General features: G+C 38.0%; 1 protein-coding gene across 2 annotated transcripts in view; it reads right to left on the bottom strand.

The window, feature by feature from the left end:
* The window catches only part of NEK4 (NIMA related kinase 4), a 34,782-nt gene that overhangs the window by 1,375 nt on the left and 18,938 nt on the right, over positions 1-14,469 (bottom strand). For both annotated transcript variants that reach the window (XM_080812187.1, XM_080812188.1), the window contains exons 13-14: positions 13,863-14,068; positions 13,279-13,412 (exon numbers count right to left, since the gene is read on the bottom strand). In XM_080812187.1, the coding sequence (XP_080668313.1) occupies positions 13,279-13,412; positions 13,863-14,068 (340 nt within the window). The remainder of the gene's footprint in view (positions 1-13,278; positions 13,413-13,862; positions 14,069-14,469) is intronic.

The raw sequence follows: 14,469 nt of genomic DNA, 5'->3' as shown, positions 1-14,469 counted from the left end.
AAACAGATGTCACACATCTCCTGATCCAGTCAGTGCACACAGAAGGACACAATATCACTTTTGTGGTATTCCTGCTGAAAATGCATAATCTGAATCTATTCATGAGGAAACATCAAACAAATCCAAACCGAGGGTCATTTTATAAAACACATGGCCTATAGTCTTCAAAAATGTCCTAACTGTCCCAAGTTAAATGAGATATGACAAACATAAAATGTAATCCCAATTGGATCTATCTAGCATGATAGCCTGGAGAGCTCGGGAGACCCTTCTTCAGTGAAACTGGTGAAAATTGTTACTTTTATTACTGTTTTTTTTTTTTTTTTTTGAGAGAGAGAGAATCTCAAGCAGACTCCCCTCTGTGTGCCGGGTTTGACAACAGGGCTCAATCTCACAACCCTGAGATCATGACCTGAGCCAAAACCAAGAGTCAGGCGCCCCAGGTGACAATCATTTTTAAAACTCACCATTTAAAGTCTCTTGAACTGGTCCTGAGAGCGTATATACCAAATAAAGACACTTTTCCCCCCAAAAAAGATCTACTAAAAGCTACTAAGAGCAGTGAGAGTGGGTGGTATCTGAACTAAGACCAACTGCCTCCCTCCCTGGTCCCAGCTCAGTGAGACAAAAACTCCACACCAGGCCGAAGCCAGCAACACAGGGCTCCCATTCCACCAGCTCCTAGTCCAAAGGCAATCTTCCTGGGAGGGGCAGAACATCAGCATATCTCATCCTACCCCCAGTATCTGTTGTCAAGGATAAGTTTTGAGAAAGTGCAGCCAAGAGGTGGAAATTTGTACACCAGGTTGGACTTGTAAGATGGAGGCTGTACCTTGAGAGCAGGGCCGATGAAAATACTGGGGCCCCAGTCACCTTTGCCCCAGACCATAATGTGAAGACTCCATGCTGGGTGAAGCATGCCAAGAAGATGAGAGGCCCTTCACCCCACCCGCACTGAGCTTCTAAAGGAGGGGTATCACTCAGATACAAGTATGCTACTGTCTTTACTCCCAGCTATGCTCAGGATCTTGCCTGGGGTGAGAAGACCTAAAACAGCACCAAATCGTTTCCTTAGTGAACTGACCTCATTTAGAACAGAGTGGAGAAATTCAGGCCTACAAGTGCTCCCAAAAACTGGAAGGAGTGGTGAATGGCAACTAGGAAGAGACTGACAGATTCACGGCTACATAGGCTAAACTGTGGGCCGCCTATTTTGATGGAGACAACTAGGAAGCTGAGAGGAGCCCCCTGGAGTCAAAACAGATTTCAAACACTGACCCTGGGAACCATCCCTTCAAAGGAGCCCAGATTTTGCTGGATCAGTCTATGGAGCAATATATGGCCCAAGGCACTGTTGGAAACAGAGAGCCATCAACTGGCAACTAAGAAACCTTAACAGCTGAGTGAAGTAAGGGCAAAGGAAAGTCAAAAGAGTTCTGCCAAACCCACTGTCATTCTAAGGTGGCTATGGACACAACCAAGGCCTCGCCAACTAAGAAGCAACATCAGACTTACACTGTGGGGACAGGAAGAAGGGATAAAATAGACATCACTAAAAAATCCAGCCAATCACTAAAGAAGCAAATAATAATAGCAACCCCCCTCCCTGGGGAGGCCAGTACTCAGACTTGTAACAATGTATTTTCTGAAATGTCCAGTTTTCAGGAGTATGACACATACACTGGGAAAGAAGGCAGGCAAGAGAGGCACTACCTATCAGAGTAACAAAATGCTGGAGTTAATAGGCAAAGACATCATTATAAACCCATTCAGAGAACTAAAGAAAACCATAATTAAAGAAATAAAGGAAGGTATGAGGGGAATGTCACATCAAACTGAGAATAGTGATATAGAGAAATTATAAGAAGAACTAAATGGAAATTCTGGAGAGGAAAAGCACAATAACAAATGAAAAATTCACCCGAGGGGCTCAGCAGTATATTTAATCTGGCAGAAAGAAAAGTAAGTGGGCTGGGGATAGATCGATAAAGATTATGTAATCCAAGGAACAGAGAGAAAAGAAAATGAAGAAAAGTGAACATTGTCTTAGAAACGTGGGACATCATTGGGGCACCCGGCTGGCTCAGTGGGTTAAGCGTTGGACTCTTGATTTCGGCTCAAGTCATGATCTCTGGATTGTGAGATCAAGGCCCATGTCGGGCTCCATGCTCAGTGGGAAGTCTGCTTCTCTCTCTCTCTCCCTCTCCCTATGGTCCTACCCCAGCTCACGCTCTCTCTCTAAAATAAATAAAATGTTTCAAAAAAAATGTGGGACATCATTAAACACACCAACTACAAATGTAAAGGGACCATCGGAAGGAGGAGAGAGAAAAGAGCAGAAAAATTATTTAGAGAAATAATAGCTGACAACTTCCGAATGTACTGAAAAACATTAATCTATACAAGAGATCCACACACAGACATGTGAAAGTAAGTGTCAAGGGGCGCCTGGGTGGCTCAGTGGGTTAAAGCCTCTGCCTTCAGCTCAGGCTGAGATCCCAGCGTCCTGCCCCACATCGGGCTCTCTGCTCAGCAGGGAGCCTGCTTCCTCCTCTCTCTCTGCCTGCCACTCTGCCTACGTGTGACCTCTGTCTGTCAAATAAATAAATAAAATCTTTGAAAAGAAAAAAAAAAGTAAGTGTCAAAAGACAAAGAGACAATCATGAAAGCAAGAGAAAAATGACACCAGTTACATGGGAGAAGTAATAACATTAACAGCTAACATAAACAAAGGAGAGTAAGGGGCAGTGGGATAATACATTCAGAGTACTGGAGGAAAAAAACTGTCAAACAAGAATCCCATTGTAAGTAAAATTACCTTTTAAAAATAAAGGTGAAGTAAAGACATTCCCAGACAAACAAAAACAATTTGTGGCTGGCAGACCACTTTATAAAACTACTAAAGGAAGTTCATCAAGCTGAAAGTAAGAGACCCCAGGCAACAATTTCAATTTACTTGGAAACACAAAAAGCACTGCTTTCGGGGGAGGTTATGAAGAGGATGTTACCTCTGGTTCACCTGTGAGCCTGACTCTGGCAATTGGAGGTTCCCTATCCCCTCCTGTCCTTGGAATATGCATTCCATTTGCCTTCCCCACTCCCAAAGGATGCTCCAAGGACAAAGCCTTCAGATTATGATGTGGTGTTGAGACCATCTGGACAGCATATGTGATTGAACCCAGTTAATATAACATATGTATATATCCTACGTATATAACATGAACTTTTGAGATTTGGCAGCTGGGTGTGGAGATCTACTCATCTTGTGGCTGCCAACACCAAGCCTCATATGTGAGTTCCCTTGCTTATAGAACTACCACCTACCAATCTGGAGTGTTTGCCTCTTCCTTCCCTCTCTCCCTGCCCTCCTCCTACAGGGGCCAGTTTCAGATTATACCTGAGAGTAATTATGCAAATAAAACCCAATATAAATGCATATTGTTTCTCCTTTCTTCACTGAAGTGATTTTTTAAAAAATACTTAAGTAATCTCTATACCCAATGTGGGGCTTGAACTCACGACACTGAGATCAAGAGTCACAGACTATTCTGATGAACCAGCCAGGTGCCCCTTCTCTGAACTGATTTTAAAAGTAAATATATAAGACAATAAATATGAAAGATGACAGAGGAGGACCAGGACTACATCTCACATGGACAAAAACTGTGCTGCAGAATGCCTAATGTAACTATTTTGGAACTCTGCAGTCTACTCAAGGCTTGCAGTTTCTGGGGGAAGGCTTGGAGGTTAAAATGTGGTTAATTTCAGGTCCTGAGGGTGGGGGAGCCCGGGGGCAGGCAGCTGTGCAGATGTTCCTGGAGCAGGCTGCACACAGCTTGTGGGGCCAGAGAAGGCAATGAGAACCTTGCCTCCAAATACCAGGGATCTGTGTACTGACAGATGACTGCTGCTTCTGATCAGAGAGGTGTACATACAGAAGCCGCCAACCATGGTCAGTCCTCACTGACCCCTCCCCCTTCAGCTGAAGCAAGTTAACGGGGGATTTAAGGAGACCACTATATATGCACAGTGGGAGTCCCAAAGGGGAAGAAAGAGAAAGATATTTGAGGAAATAGGCAAAATGCACCAAGTTTGAAGAAAGACATGAATATAAACATCCAAGAAGCTCAATGAACTCTTAAGTAGGCTGAAACTAACAGTTCCTACTCAGACACATTATAATCAAGCTGTTGAAAGCTGAAGAGAAAGGGACAATCTTGAAAGCAGCAAGAAAGAGGTAACTCCTCCAATATGATTATCAGCAGATTTCTCTCAGAAATTTTGGAGGCCAGAAGGCAACTAGGCAATATTTTCAAAGTGAAAGAAAGAAAGGAAGGAAGAAAGAAAGAAAAAATGTCAACCAAGAAACCTTTATCTGGCAAAAATCCTTCAAAAGTGAGCAAGAAAAAGAAATACTGGCATTTCCAAAAACAGGTGGATCTTGAAGGCATTATTCTAAGTGAAATAAGTCAAACAGAGAAAGACAAGTACTGCATGGTCTCACTTATGCAGAATCTGAAAAGACTGAATAGAGAACAGATTGGTGGCTGCCAGAGGTGGGGGTGGGGGTGGTGAGGGAAATGGGTAAAGGTGGTCAAAAGGTACAAACTTTACTTATGAGGTAAATAAATTCTGAGGAATGTAACTAACTGTACAGCATGCTGACTACAGTTAACAATACCTCATGATACATTTGAAAGTTGCTAAGAGTAGACCTTAAAAGTTCTCATCACAAGAAAAAAAAATGTTATGAGAGGTGATGGATGTTAACCAAACTTACTGTGGTAATCATTTCACAATACATACAAAAATCATTAGGTTGTTCACCTTAAACAACGTTATATATCAATTATATCTCAATAAAGAGAGGAAAAGGTAAGCGAAAACTTAAGATATTACTAGATAAACAAAAGATGAAGAATTTGTTTCATTTCACAATACATACAAAAATCATTAGGTTGTTCACCTTAAACAACGTTATATATCAATTATATCTCAATAAAGAGAGGAAAAGGTAAGCGAAAACTTAAGATATTACTAGATAAACAAAAGATGAAGAATTTGTTACCGCCAGACCCAGTCTACAAAACTACTACAGGGAGTCCTGTTAAGTTGAAATGAAAGGATACCAGACAGTACCGCAAAGCTGTATAAAGAAACGAAGATCTCAGTAAAGGTGATATGTGAGCAGTTATCAAAGCTAGTATTAAGTAACAGCAGTGTGTAATTCCACTTTTGTTTTCTACATGTATTGAGAGATACATTCAAAAAATTATGTCTCAAAGTTAGCACTATTGTAACTTTGTTTCCTACAAAATTAAAGAGACCAATGCATTAAAAAGGCCAATTACTAGTTTATGTTTTTGTTTTTGTTTTTTAAGATTTTATTTATTTATGACAAAGATAGCGAGAGGGAACACAAGTATGGGGGAGCTGGAGAGGGAGAAGTAGGCTCCTCGCTGAGCAGGGAGCCTGATATGGGCCTTGATCCCAGGACGCTGGGATAATGACCTGAGCCAAAGGCAGACGCTTAACAACTGAGCCACCCAGGCGCCCCTAGTTTATGTTTTTGGATTCACACAATATATAAAGATGTAGTTTTGTAACATCAGTAACCGAAAAGGGTGGGTACAGAGCTTTAAAGCAGCAGAGTTTTTTATGTTATTGAACATAACTGAACATAAACTGGTATAAATTCAGATTAGAGATAGTGATGTTGTTACAATGGTAAATACTTAATGCCATTGAACCAAACACTTAAAAATGGTTAAAACGGTATATCTGAAATTATGTGCATTTTACTACAATTAAATAAGCAACAAGTTTATAATAACACAAATTAAACAACTTAATGTTTTAAAATGATTAATTTTTTAAAACAATTTTTAAAAAGAGTGTATCATTTATTGTTGAGCCTTTAACATATAGAAATATAATCTATTTGCCAATAACACCACAAAAGAGGTGAGTTGCAGCAAAGCTGTATTACGCTAAGGAAATGACTCCAGATGGTAACTTGAATCCACGGGAATAAATGAAGAGACACAAAAATTAATAAATAACAAGGTTACTATAGAAAAAATTACAAACATATACTTTCTTCTCTTTCAACTTCAAGAGACATAAAATCATATAAAGAAATAATTATAGAAAGATAGTGTTGGTTTTGTAACATTAATATGGCATGTATGATATATAAAATGATGTCACAATAAAGGGAAAAAGGGAATAGGAATAACACTTCTATGTCTTACTGGAATTAAGTGAGTATAAAGCTGAAATTGATTCTGATAATTTAAGATGTATATGATAAGCCTTAGAGCAACCACTAAATAAAGGAAAGGAAAATATACAGGAAAAAAATTAAGGAAATTAAAATGCTACATTAGAAAATTTTCACTTAATGCAAAAGAAAGCAGTAAAGTAGAAATATAGGAACAAAAAAAAATGAGACATATACAAAACAAAAAGTAAAATGCAGACATAAATCCAACTGTATCAGTACTAACATTAAATGTGAATGAATTAAACAATCTAATCAAAAGGCAGAATGTTAGGGTGTATAAGAAAACAAAATCCAACCATATACAGTATTTACATGAAACACACAATAGATCAAAGGTACAAACAGACTGAAAGTAAAAGGACAGAAAAAGATATACCATGCAATCAGCAACCATAAGAAAGCTTAAGTGGAAAAAAAAAAAAGAAAGCTTAAGTGGCTATACTATATCAGCTAAAATAGACTTTCAAACAAAAACATGTTACTAGAGATAAAGAGGAAAATCTTATGATAAAAGTCAATTCATCAGAAAGATACAACAATTATACATATATAATACCTAATCAAAAAATACATATATATGCCTAATCAAAGCACCAAAATACAGGAAGCAAAAATTGATAGAAATGGAGGAGGAAATTCAACAGTAGTTGGAGACATCAATGACATTGATGGAGACACAGGACTCCACTGTCAGTAATGGGAAAAACAACCAGGCAGAATATCAACAAGGAAATAAGACATTTGGTCAATACTATAAACAAACAAGAACTAACAGACATCTAAAATATACTCCCCACAATAAGAGTTGAATATAAATATTCTTCTCAAGCACATATGGAAAATTTCCAGGTTAGACCATATGCTAGACCATAAAACAAAGCTCAATAAATTTAAAAGGATAAAAATAATAAGTATGTTCTCCAACCACAATAAAATGCATTAGAAATAAATAACAGAATGAAATTGGGGAAACAAAAATATGTGGAAGTTAAGCAGCACACTCCTAAATAACCAACCTTAAGAGAAATAAAAAAGATTTAAAGGGATTGCTATTATAATTACACGCTAAGAAATGGACAGATTCTTAGTAAGACACAAAATTAGAAACAGAAGATTAGACAATCTGAGTATAACAAGACACTAAATTCATAATCAAGAAACTATCCACAAAGAGAAGCCCAGGCCCAGATGCCTTCATTGGTGAATTATATCAAACATTTAAAGAATTAATACCAATTATTCACTAACTTATCCAAAAAACATAGAAGATTAGGGAACACTCCCCAACTCATTCTATGAACCCATTATACCCCAATAACACAACCAAAGACATCACAGGAAACTAGATTATCTTCTAAGAATATGGACAAAAGAATCTTCAACAAAATATAAGAAACATGACTCCAAAGTCATACAAGTAGTAGTATACAACATAACCAAGGGAGGTTTATCACAGGAATGCAAGGATGGTTTAACATCCCCAAATCAATTAAGGTAACACACCCTGTCAATAGAATTAAATACAAAAGCCATATAATCATCAAAATAAAAAACATCTGACAAACCCAACAGCTTTTTATGATTTAAAAAGCACTCAAAAAAAAAAAAATAAAATAAAAAAATAAAAAAACACTCAACAAACCAGAAAAAGAAGGAAACTTCTTCAAACTGATAAAGGATATCTATAAAAACCCACAGTCAACTAATAGTGAAAGACTGGATGTTTCCCCTCTTAGATCAGAAACAAGTCAAGGATGTCCTCTTGCACCACAACCACTCAACACTATACTGGAGCTTCTAGCCAGGGCAATAGGCAAGAAAAGAAGTAAAAGGTATCCAGACTATAAAGTAAAACTAACTCTCTTCATAGATGACTTGATATTATATAGAGAAAATTCCAAGGAGTCCACCACCACCACCAAAAAAAAAAAGGATATTAAACCCAGTAAACAAGCTTAGCAAGGTTGCAGGACACAAGGTCAAGATTTTAAAAATCAAATTTATTTCTATGCATTTTCAGGAAACAATCCCATATGAATATATAAAATTCCAATAGCATCCAAAAAAAATTCCAATAGCATCAAAAATAAAATACTCAGGAATAAATTTGATGAGAGGTACGAAACTTACATTCTGAAAACTGTAAAACATTGCTTAAAGAAACTTAAGATCTAAATAAATGGAAAATTGCCTCATGTTCATGAATCAAAAGTCTTAATTTTACTAAGAAGGTAATACGCCACAAATTAATCAGCAGATTCCATGCGATCTCTACAAGAATCCCAGCTGGCTTCTTTGAAGAAATTGACAAGCAAATCTAAAATTCATAGAACTGTAAGGGACCCAGAATAGCCAAACAATTCTGAAAAATAACCAAACTGGAGGACTCATCTACCTTGATTTCAAAACTTACTACAAAGCGACAGTTAACAAAACAGTATAGGACCAGCATAAGGACAAACACAGATTAAAGAAACAGTACTGAGAGTCTAAAAATAAACAGATGCGTATATGGTCAACTTTTTTTTTTTACAAAGTGACAGAATAGTCTTTCCAACAAATGAGTCAGACAACGGGATAGCCACATACGTAAGAATGAAGATGGACCATTTCTCTAAACCATATACAAAAATTAACTCAAATACATCAAAGACCTAAATGTACAGACTAAAGCTATAAACTTTTATAGTTTTACAGAGAAAAATCTTCAGGTATACCTATATGATCTTGGATTTGAAAAGGGATTCTTCAATGACACCAAAAACACAAGTAGCAAAAGAAAAATAAACTGGACTTCATCAAAACTGAAAATTTTTATGTTTCAAAGAACACTATCAAGGAAGTAAAAAGAAGAGGAGGTGAAACAGTGGCTGCACTTTCCACCTGAGGTGAACGAAGGGCTGAAGGTGGAGCTGGAGAAATTCAGGGGGCAAGGCCCTGCCTAAACCCATTGCACCCCAAAGGTGGGGGCCTACAAAGGAGAAGCTGGCTCCAAGCACCCCAGCACCCACAGGGAGAACCTGGGACCTGCTCCCAGACCAATAGGATTTGCCCCAACCACCCACTCCCATTGAGGCCGGCCAAGAAATAAAGGTGAGGATTTCAGGCCATTTAAAAAAGCGGGGGGGGGGGGGGGAGGCGCGCCTGGGTGGCTCAGTGGGTTAAAGCCTCTGCCTTCAGCTCAGGTCATGATCCCAGGGTCCTGGGATTGAGCCCCGCATCGGGCTCTCAGCTCAGCAGGGAGCCTGCTTCCTCCTCTCTCTGCCTGCCTCTCTGCCTACTTGTGATCTCTGTCTGTCAAATAAATAAATAAAATCTTTAAAAAAAATAAAATAAAAAAGGGGGGGCAGTAAAAAGACATTCCACCACTCCCACAGAATGGGAAAAATATTTACAAATCATATATTTGATAATAAGACTTCTATCTAGAATATACAGAGAATTCCACAACTCATTAAAATATAAATAACTCGATTTAAAAATCCATAAATATCTTGAATAGACATATCTCCCAAGAAAATATACAAATGGAAAGTAGTACATGAAAAGATACTCAACATCATTAGTCATGTGGGAAATGCAAATCAAAATCACAATGAATACTTCATATCTGGTAGGATGGCTATAAACAAAAAGTCAGATAATAGTAATTGTTGACTAGGATGTGGAGAAATCGGAACCTTCTTACACTGCTGGTAGAAATGTAAAATGGTGCAGCTTCTTTGGAGAGCCATCTGGGAGTTCCTCCAACGTTTAAATGTAGAATTACCATATGACCCAATAATTCCACTCCTAGTTTTATACCCAAGGGAACTGAATCCACACAGGAGCTTGTATACCAATGTTTATACCAAACTTAGTCACAACAGGCAAAAGGTGAAAACAACCCAAATGTCCATCAACTGATGAAAAGATTGAACAACATATTGTGTGGCAATAGAATACTGTTCACCCATAAAAAGGAATGAAATATTGATACACGCTCCCATACAGATGAACCTTGAAGACATTGTGCTAAGGGAAAGAAACCAGTCACAAAAGACTACATATTTTATACCATTCTATTAAATGAAGGTCCAGAATAGGTAAATTTATATAGAAAAGGCAGACTACTGGTTCTTTAGAACTGAAAGGAGAAGATAGAGGGCCAATAGCTAGAAGTACAAGGTTTCTTTTTAAGGAGACGAACAAATTTAATACTGGCTGTGGTGATAGCAAATATATATTCATGAATATATTAAAAACCACTGAACTGTACACTTAAAATGGGTGAATTGCATGGTATGTGAATTATATCTTAATAAACCTATTAAAAACAGTAATCCTTATTTCATTCAACCTGATTGAATTGAATCTACTGAATCCTAGAACAGAAAGATTTTTTTTCTTTTGCTATAAAGTATATCAGCATGACAATTAGTGAAATTTAAGTAAGGTCTGTAAATTAGATAACGGTATTGTACTTTTTAGATTTATATATTTATTTTAGACAGAGAGAGAGGACAAGTGGAGGATAGGGACAGAGAGAGAAGCAGGCTCCCAACTGAGCAGAAAGCCTGAAGCGGGGCTCAATCCCAGGACCCTGGGATCACGACTTGAGCCAAAGGCAGATGCTTAACTGACTGAGCCATCCAGGCACCCTGATAATGGTATTGTGTTTATGTTAATTTTCTGAATTTGATCACTGAGCTGTAATTATATAAGGACACATTCTATTTATTTATTTATTTACTTACTTATTTATTTTCGAGAGAGAATCCCAAGCAGACTCTGCACTCAGTGTAGAGCCTAATGCAGGGCTTGATCCCAAAACCCTGAGATCATGACCTGAGCCAAAATCAAGACACCCAGCCAACTAAGCCACCCAGGCACCCACATAAGGATATATTCTTGTTTTTAGGAAATATACTGAAGAATTCTGGGGGTGGACAGACATTCTCACAAATGGATAGAAAAATAATTATACATATGGAGAAAGAGAATAATGAAGCAAAAGTGGCAGAATAGTAGTATCAGGGAATACAGATGAGGAATACTGAGAAATTCTTTATACTCTTATACAGCTTTGTATTAGTCTAAAATTATTTTATTTATTTTTTTTTAATTTTTTTTTAAAAGATTTTATTTATTTATTTGTCAGAGAGAGTGAGCACAGGCAGACAGAGAGGCAGGCAGAGGCAGAGGGAGAGGCAGGCTCCCTGCCGAGCAAGGAGCCCAATGTGGGACTCGATCCCAGGACCCTGGGATCATGACCTGAGCCGAAGGCAGCCGCTTAACCAACTGAGCCACCCAGGCATCCCAGTCTAAAATTATTTTAAAATAAAAAATTAAAACAACACTTAGATACCATTTATTATTAAATTGCTGGAGAAGTCATATTCAGCAGCCATCCAGGATAACAGACTTTCCAACCTGGAACATGGCTCAGTTTGTCCATAACCTCGCAAGAAGGCCCCAGCACTACGGCAACTTACTCAAAGCTTTGGCCATATTTTGGCAGTATGCCAAGTTTGAGCTGGTTCTTTCAACCAATCACTGCTGAGAGTCTTACAGCTATTCAGAGCTGGAAAAAAATAACCAAGCATGTTCAAACTATTAGCTTCCAACAACTCACAGTTAAGGAAGCTCTGCTGAATGGTTTGGTGGCCACTGAGGTGTGGATATAGTTTTATGTTGGTGAGATCATAGGCAAGTGTGACATCACTGGCTATGATGTTTAAAGACCAGTCTTTAACATCTATCTATACTTGGTTTCAGCGTTCTTGGACCATGTGTGTTCAGACTGGTGTTTGAATAAAATAAAACAATGTAACAAAAACAATAAAAATAGGGCACCTGGGTGGCTCAGTTGTTAAGCGTCTGCCTTCGGCTCAGGTCATGATCCCAGGGTTCTGGCATCAAGTCCTGCACTGGGCTCCCTGCTCAGCGGGAAACCTGCTTCTCCCTCTCCCACTCCCCCTGCTTGTGTTCCCTCTCTCTCTATATCTCTCTCTGTCAAATAAGTAAATAAAATCTTTTTAAAAAGTAAAAAATAAAAATAAATAAACTGGTGGAGAACCAACTGTATTTCCAGGAATTTAAGGCTTTACTGTTGTTTCTATTATTATCACCAAAAAACTAGAAATAAAATATTTTTGAAGTATAACCCTAGTCAAAAAATGTTTGTTCAGGCACTACTCTGAAAGTTTCCATAAGGCAGGTGCGATGTAATGCAAATGACTGACTGGAGAATAATCTGCATGACCCAATTAGGAACTAGCCCTGGGAGAATAGGAAGAGCAGTGGCCTCAGAAGCACAGGATCAATCAAGAGAACAGATAAACAAGATGTGGTATGGCCATATAATGGAATATTATCTGACCATATAAAACAATGAAGAATGTGATCTATGCTACAACACGGATGAATCTTGAAAACATTATGCTAACTGCAAGAAGCCAATCACAAAAGACCACAGGTTTTGTATGAGTCCATTTAAATGAAATGTCCAGAATAGGCAAATCTACAGACATCGAAATATCAGTGGTTGCTTAAGGGTAAAGGACTTGTTGGACAATGGAGAGTGATGAGTACAGAGTCTCTTCTGGGGGTATTAAATGTTCTAACATTGGTTGTGATAATGGCTGTACAACTCTGTCAACATACTAAAAACCACTGAATGGTACACTTTAAATGGGTGAAATGTACAGTATGTTAATTATATTTCAAAAGTCTGTTAAAAAGAATTTCATAGTGGGGTGCCTGGGTGGCTCAGTGGGTTAAGCCTCTGCCTTCGGCTCAGGTCATGATCTCAGGGTCCTGGGATTGAGCCCTGTATCAGGCTCTCTGCTCAGTGGGGAGCCTGCTTCTCTCTCTCTCTCTCTGCCTGCCTCTCTGCCTGCTTATGATCTCTGTCAAAGAAATAAATAAATAAAAATCTTAAAAAAAAAAGAAAAGAAAAAGAAAAAGAATTCCATTGCATAAGCAGCTGATACAGCTAATGGGACACTCACCTCTCTCTCCAATTCATCCTCTTCTTCCAAAAGATCATACACCTGTTCTAAAAGCTGAATCCCCAGGCCCTGGATTACATCAGCTCTCAAAACTTCAACTATTCTTCTGATTTTTTCAGAACCTGGCATGACAGCTAAAAAGCAATTAACAAACACAGGAAAAAATAAATACTTTCACCACTGCAGCATGAAGTTGTTTTTTTAAAAAAATGTTGTCATTTTAAGACTCTTTTCACTTTGACAAGAGTTGGATTTAATAACTTCATGTACTTTTAATGATGGCAAATGTATATATGAACTTATGCCTTATGTCTCATTACCACCTCCTAAATCTAAAATCCACAACTGTCTAATTTCAGGAAAAGCCACATGAAAAATCCAAATATGCATTTATATTTATTTAAAGAACGCAGCTTTTCAGGAACACAACTTGCTGCATAAAACAAGATATGCCTTTTATCAAGCTATCCAAACAAAAAAAATAATAAAAAAGAAAAAAATTTTGGGAGCATTATCTTCTTGGTGTGACACATTTCTCCAAAAAGCATGCTCTCCAGTTTGCTGTAAAAGAATAAATTGATCACCAGAAGGTAGCTCTTTAAAATGAAGGTCCTCAGCTTCTTCTGCAACTTTCCCATGAAGTATCAGCGTATCCCGGTACTTCCGATGAAGTTTAAATTCTGACACTGGTTCTGGAACCAGGAGATCTTCACAGCTCTCTTTAGACTCCAATTTTAGGGTTTGAGTCATCAACTGCACCAGGTCACTCATTTCATTTGTATGACCTTTCCTGGGGAAAAAAATAATAATTCCCCACTCCCCTGTGATTTCATTGGCTTTATGAGAATTTTTCATTAAAAAATTAGATACAAAACATTTAGGAAGCTCTGCTTCTAAAATAACTAAGTAAGCTATTACAGACAGACACTTCCATTAATAAGTATAAACTCAACAAAATACAAAAATCTAGGATGTGAAGACAATGGAGAATGTACAAAACCTATAGGCAGGTTCTGGAGGGGCATCAACATCTTAGAGCCTAAGGGCAGGCATAGGCTGCTAAAATACAACAGAAAACCCAATCTTTCTGGCCTGCAAAACCAAAGGACAGAGTTCAAGACAACCACAGCCATTAGAAAGTGAGAGTGAAATCTTAGAAAAGAGAGACCAGAAAGTAGCTCCAGGTTCTAT

Source organism: Martes martes (assembly GCF_963455335.1).
Source record: "Martes martes genome assembly, chromosome: 1".
Taxonomy (NCBI): Eukaryota; Metazoa; Chordata; class Mammalia; order Carnivora; family Mustelidae; genus Martes; species Martes martes.
The sequence above is the reverse complement of the archived record's forward strand: the minus strand, read 5'-3'. Positions and strand labels throughout refer to the sequence as shown.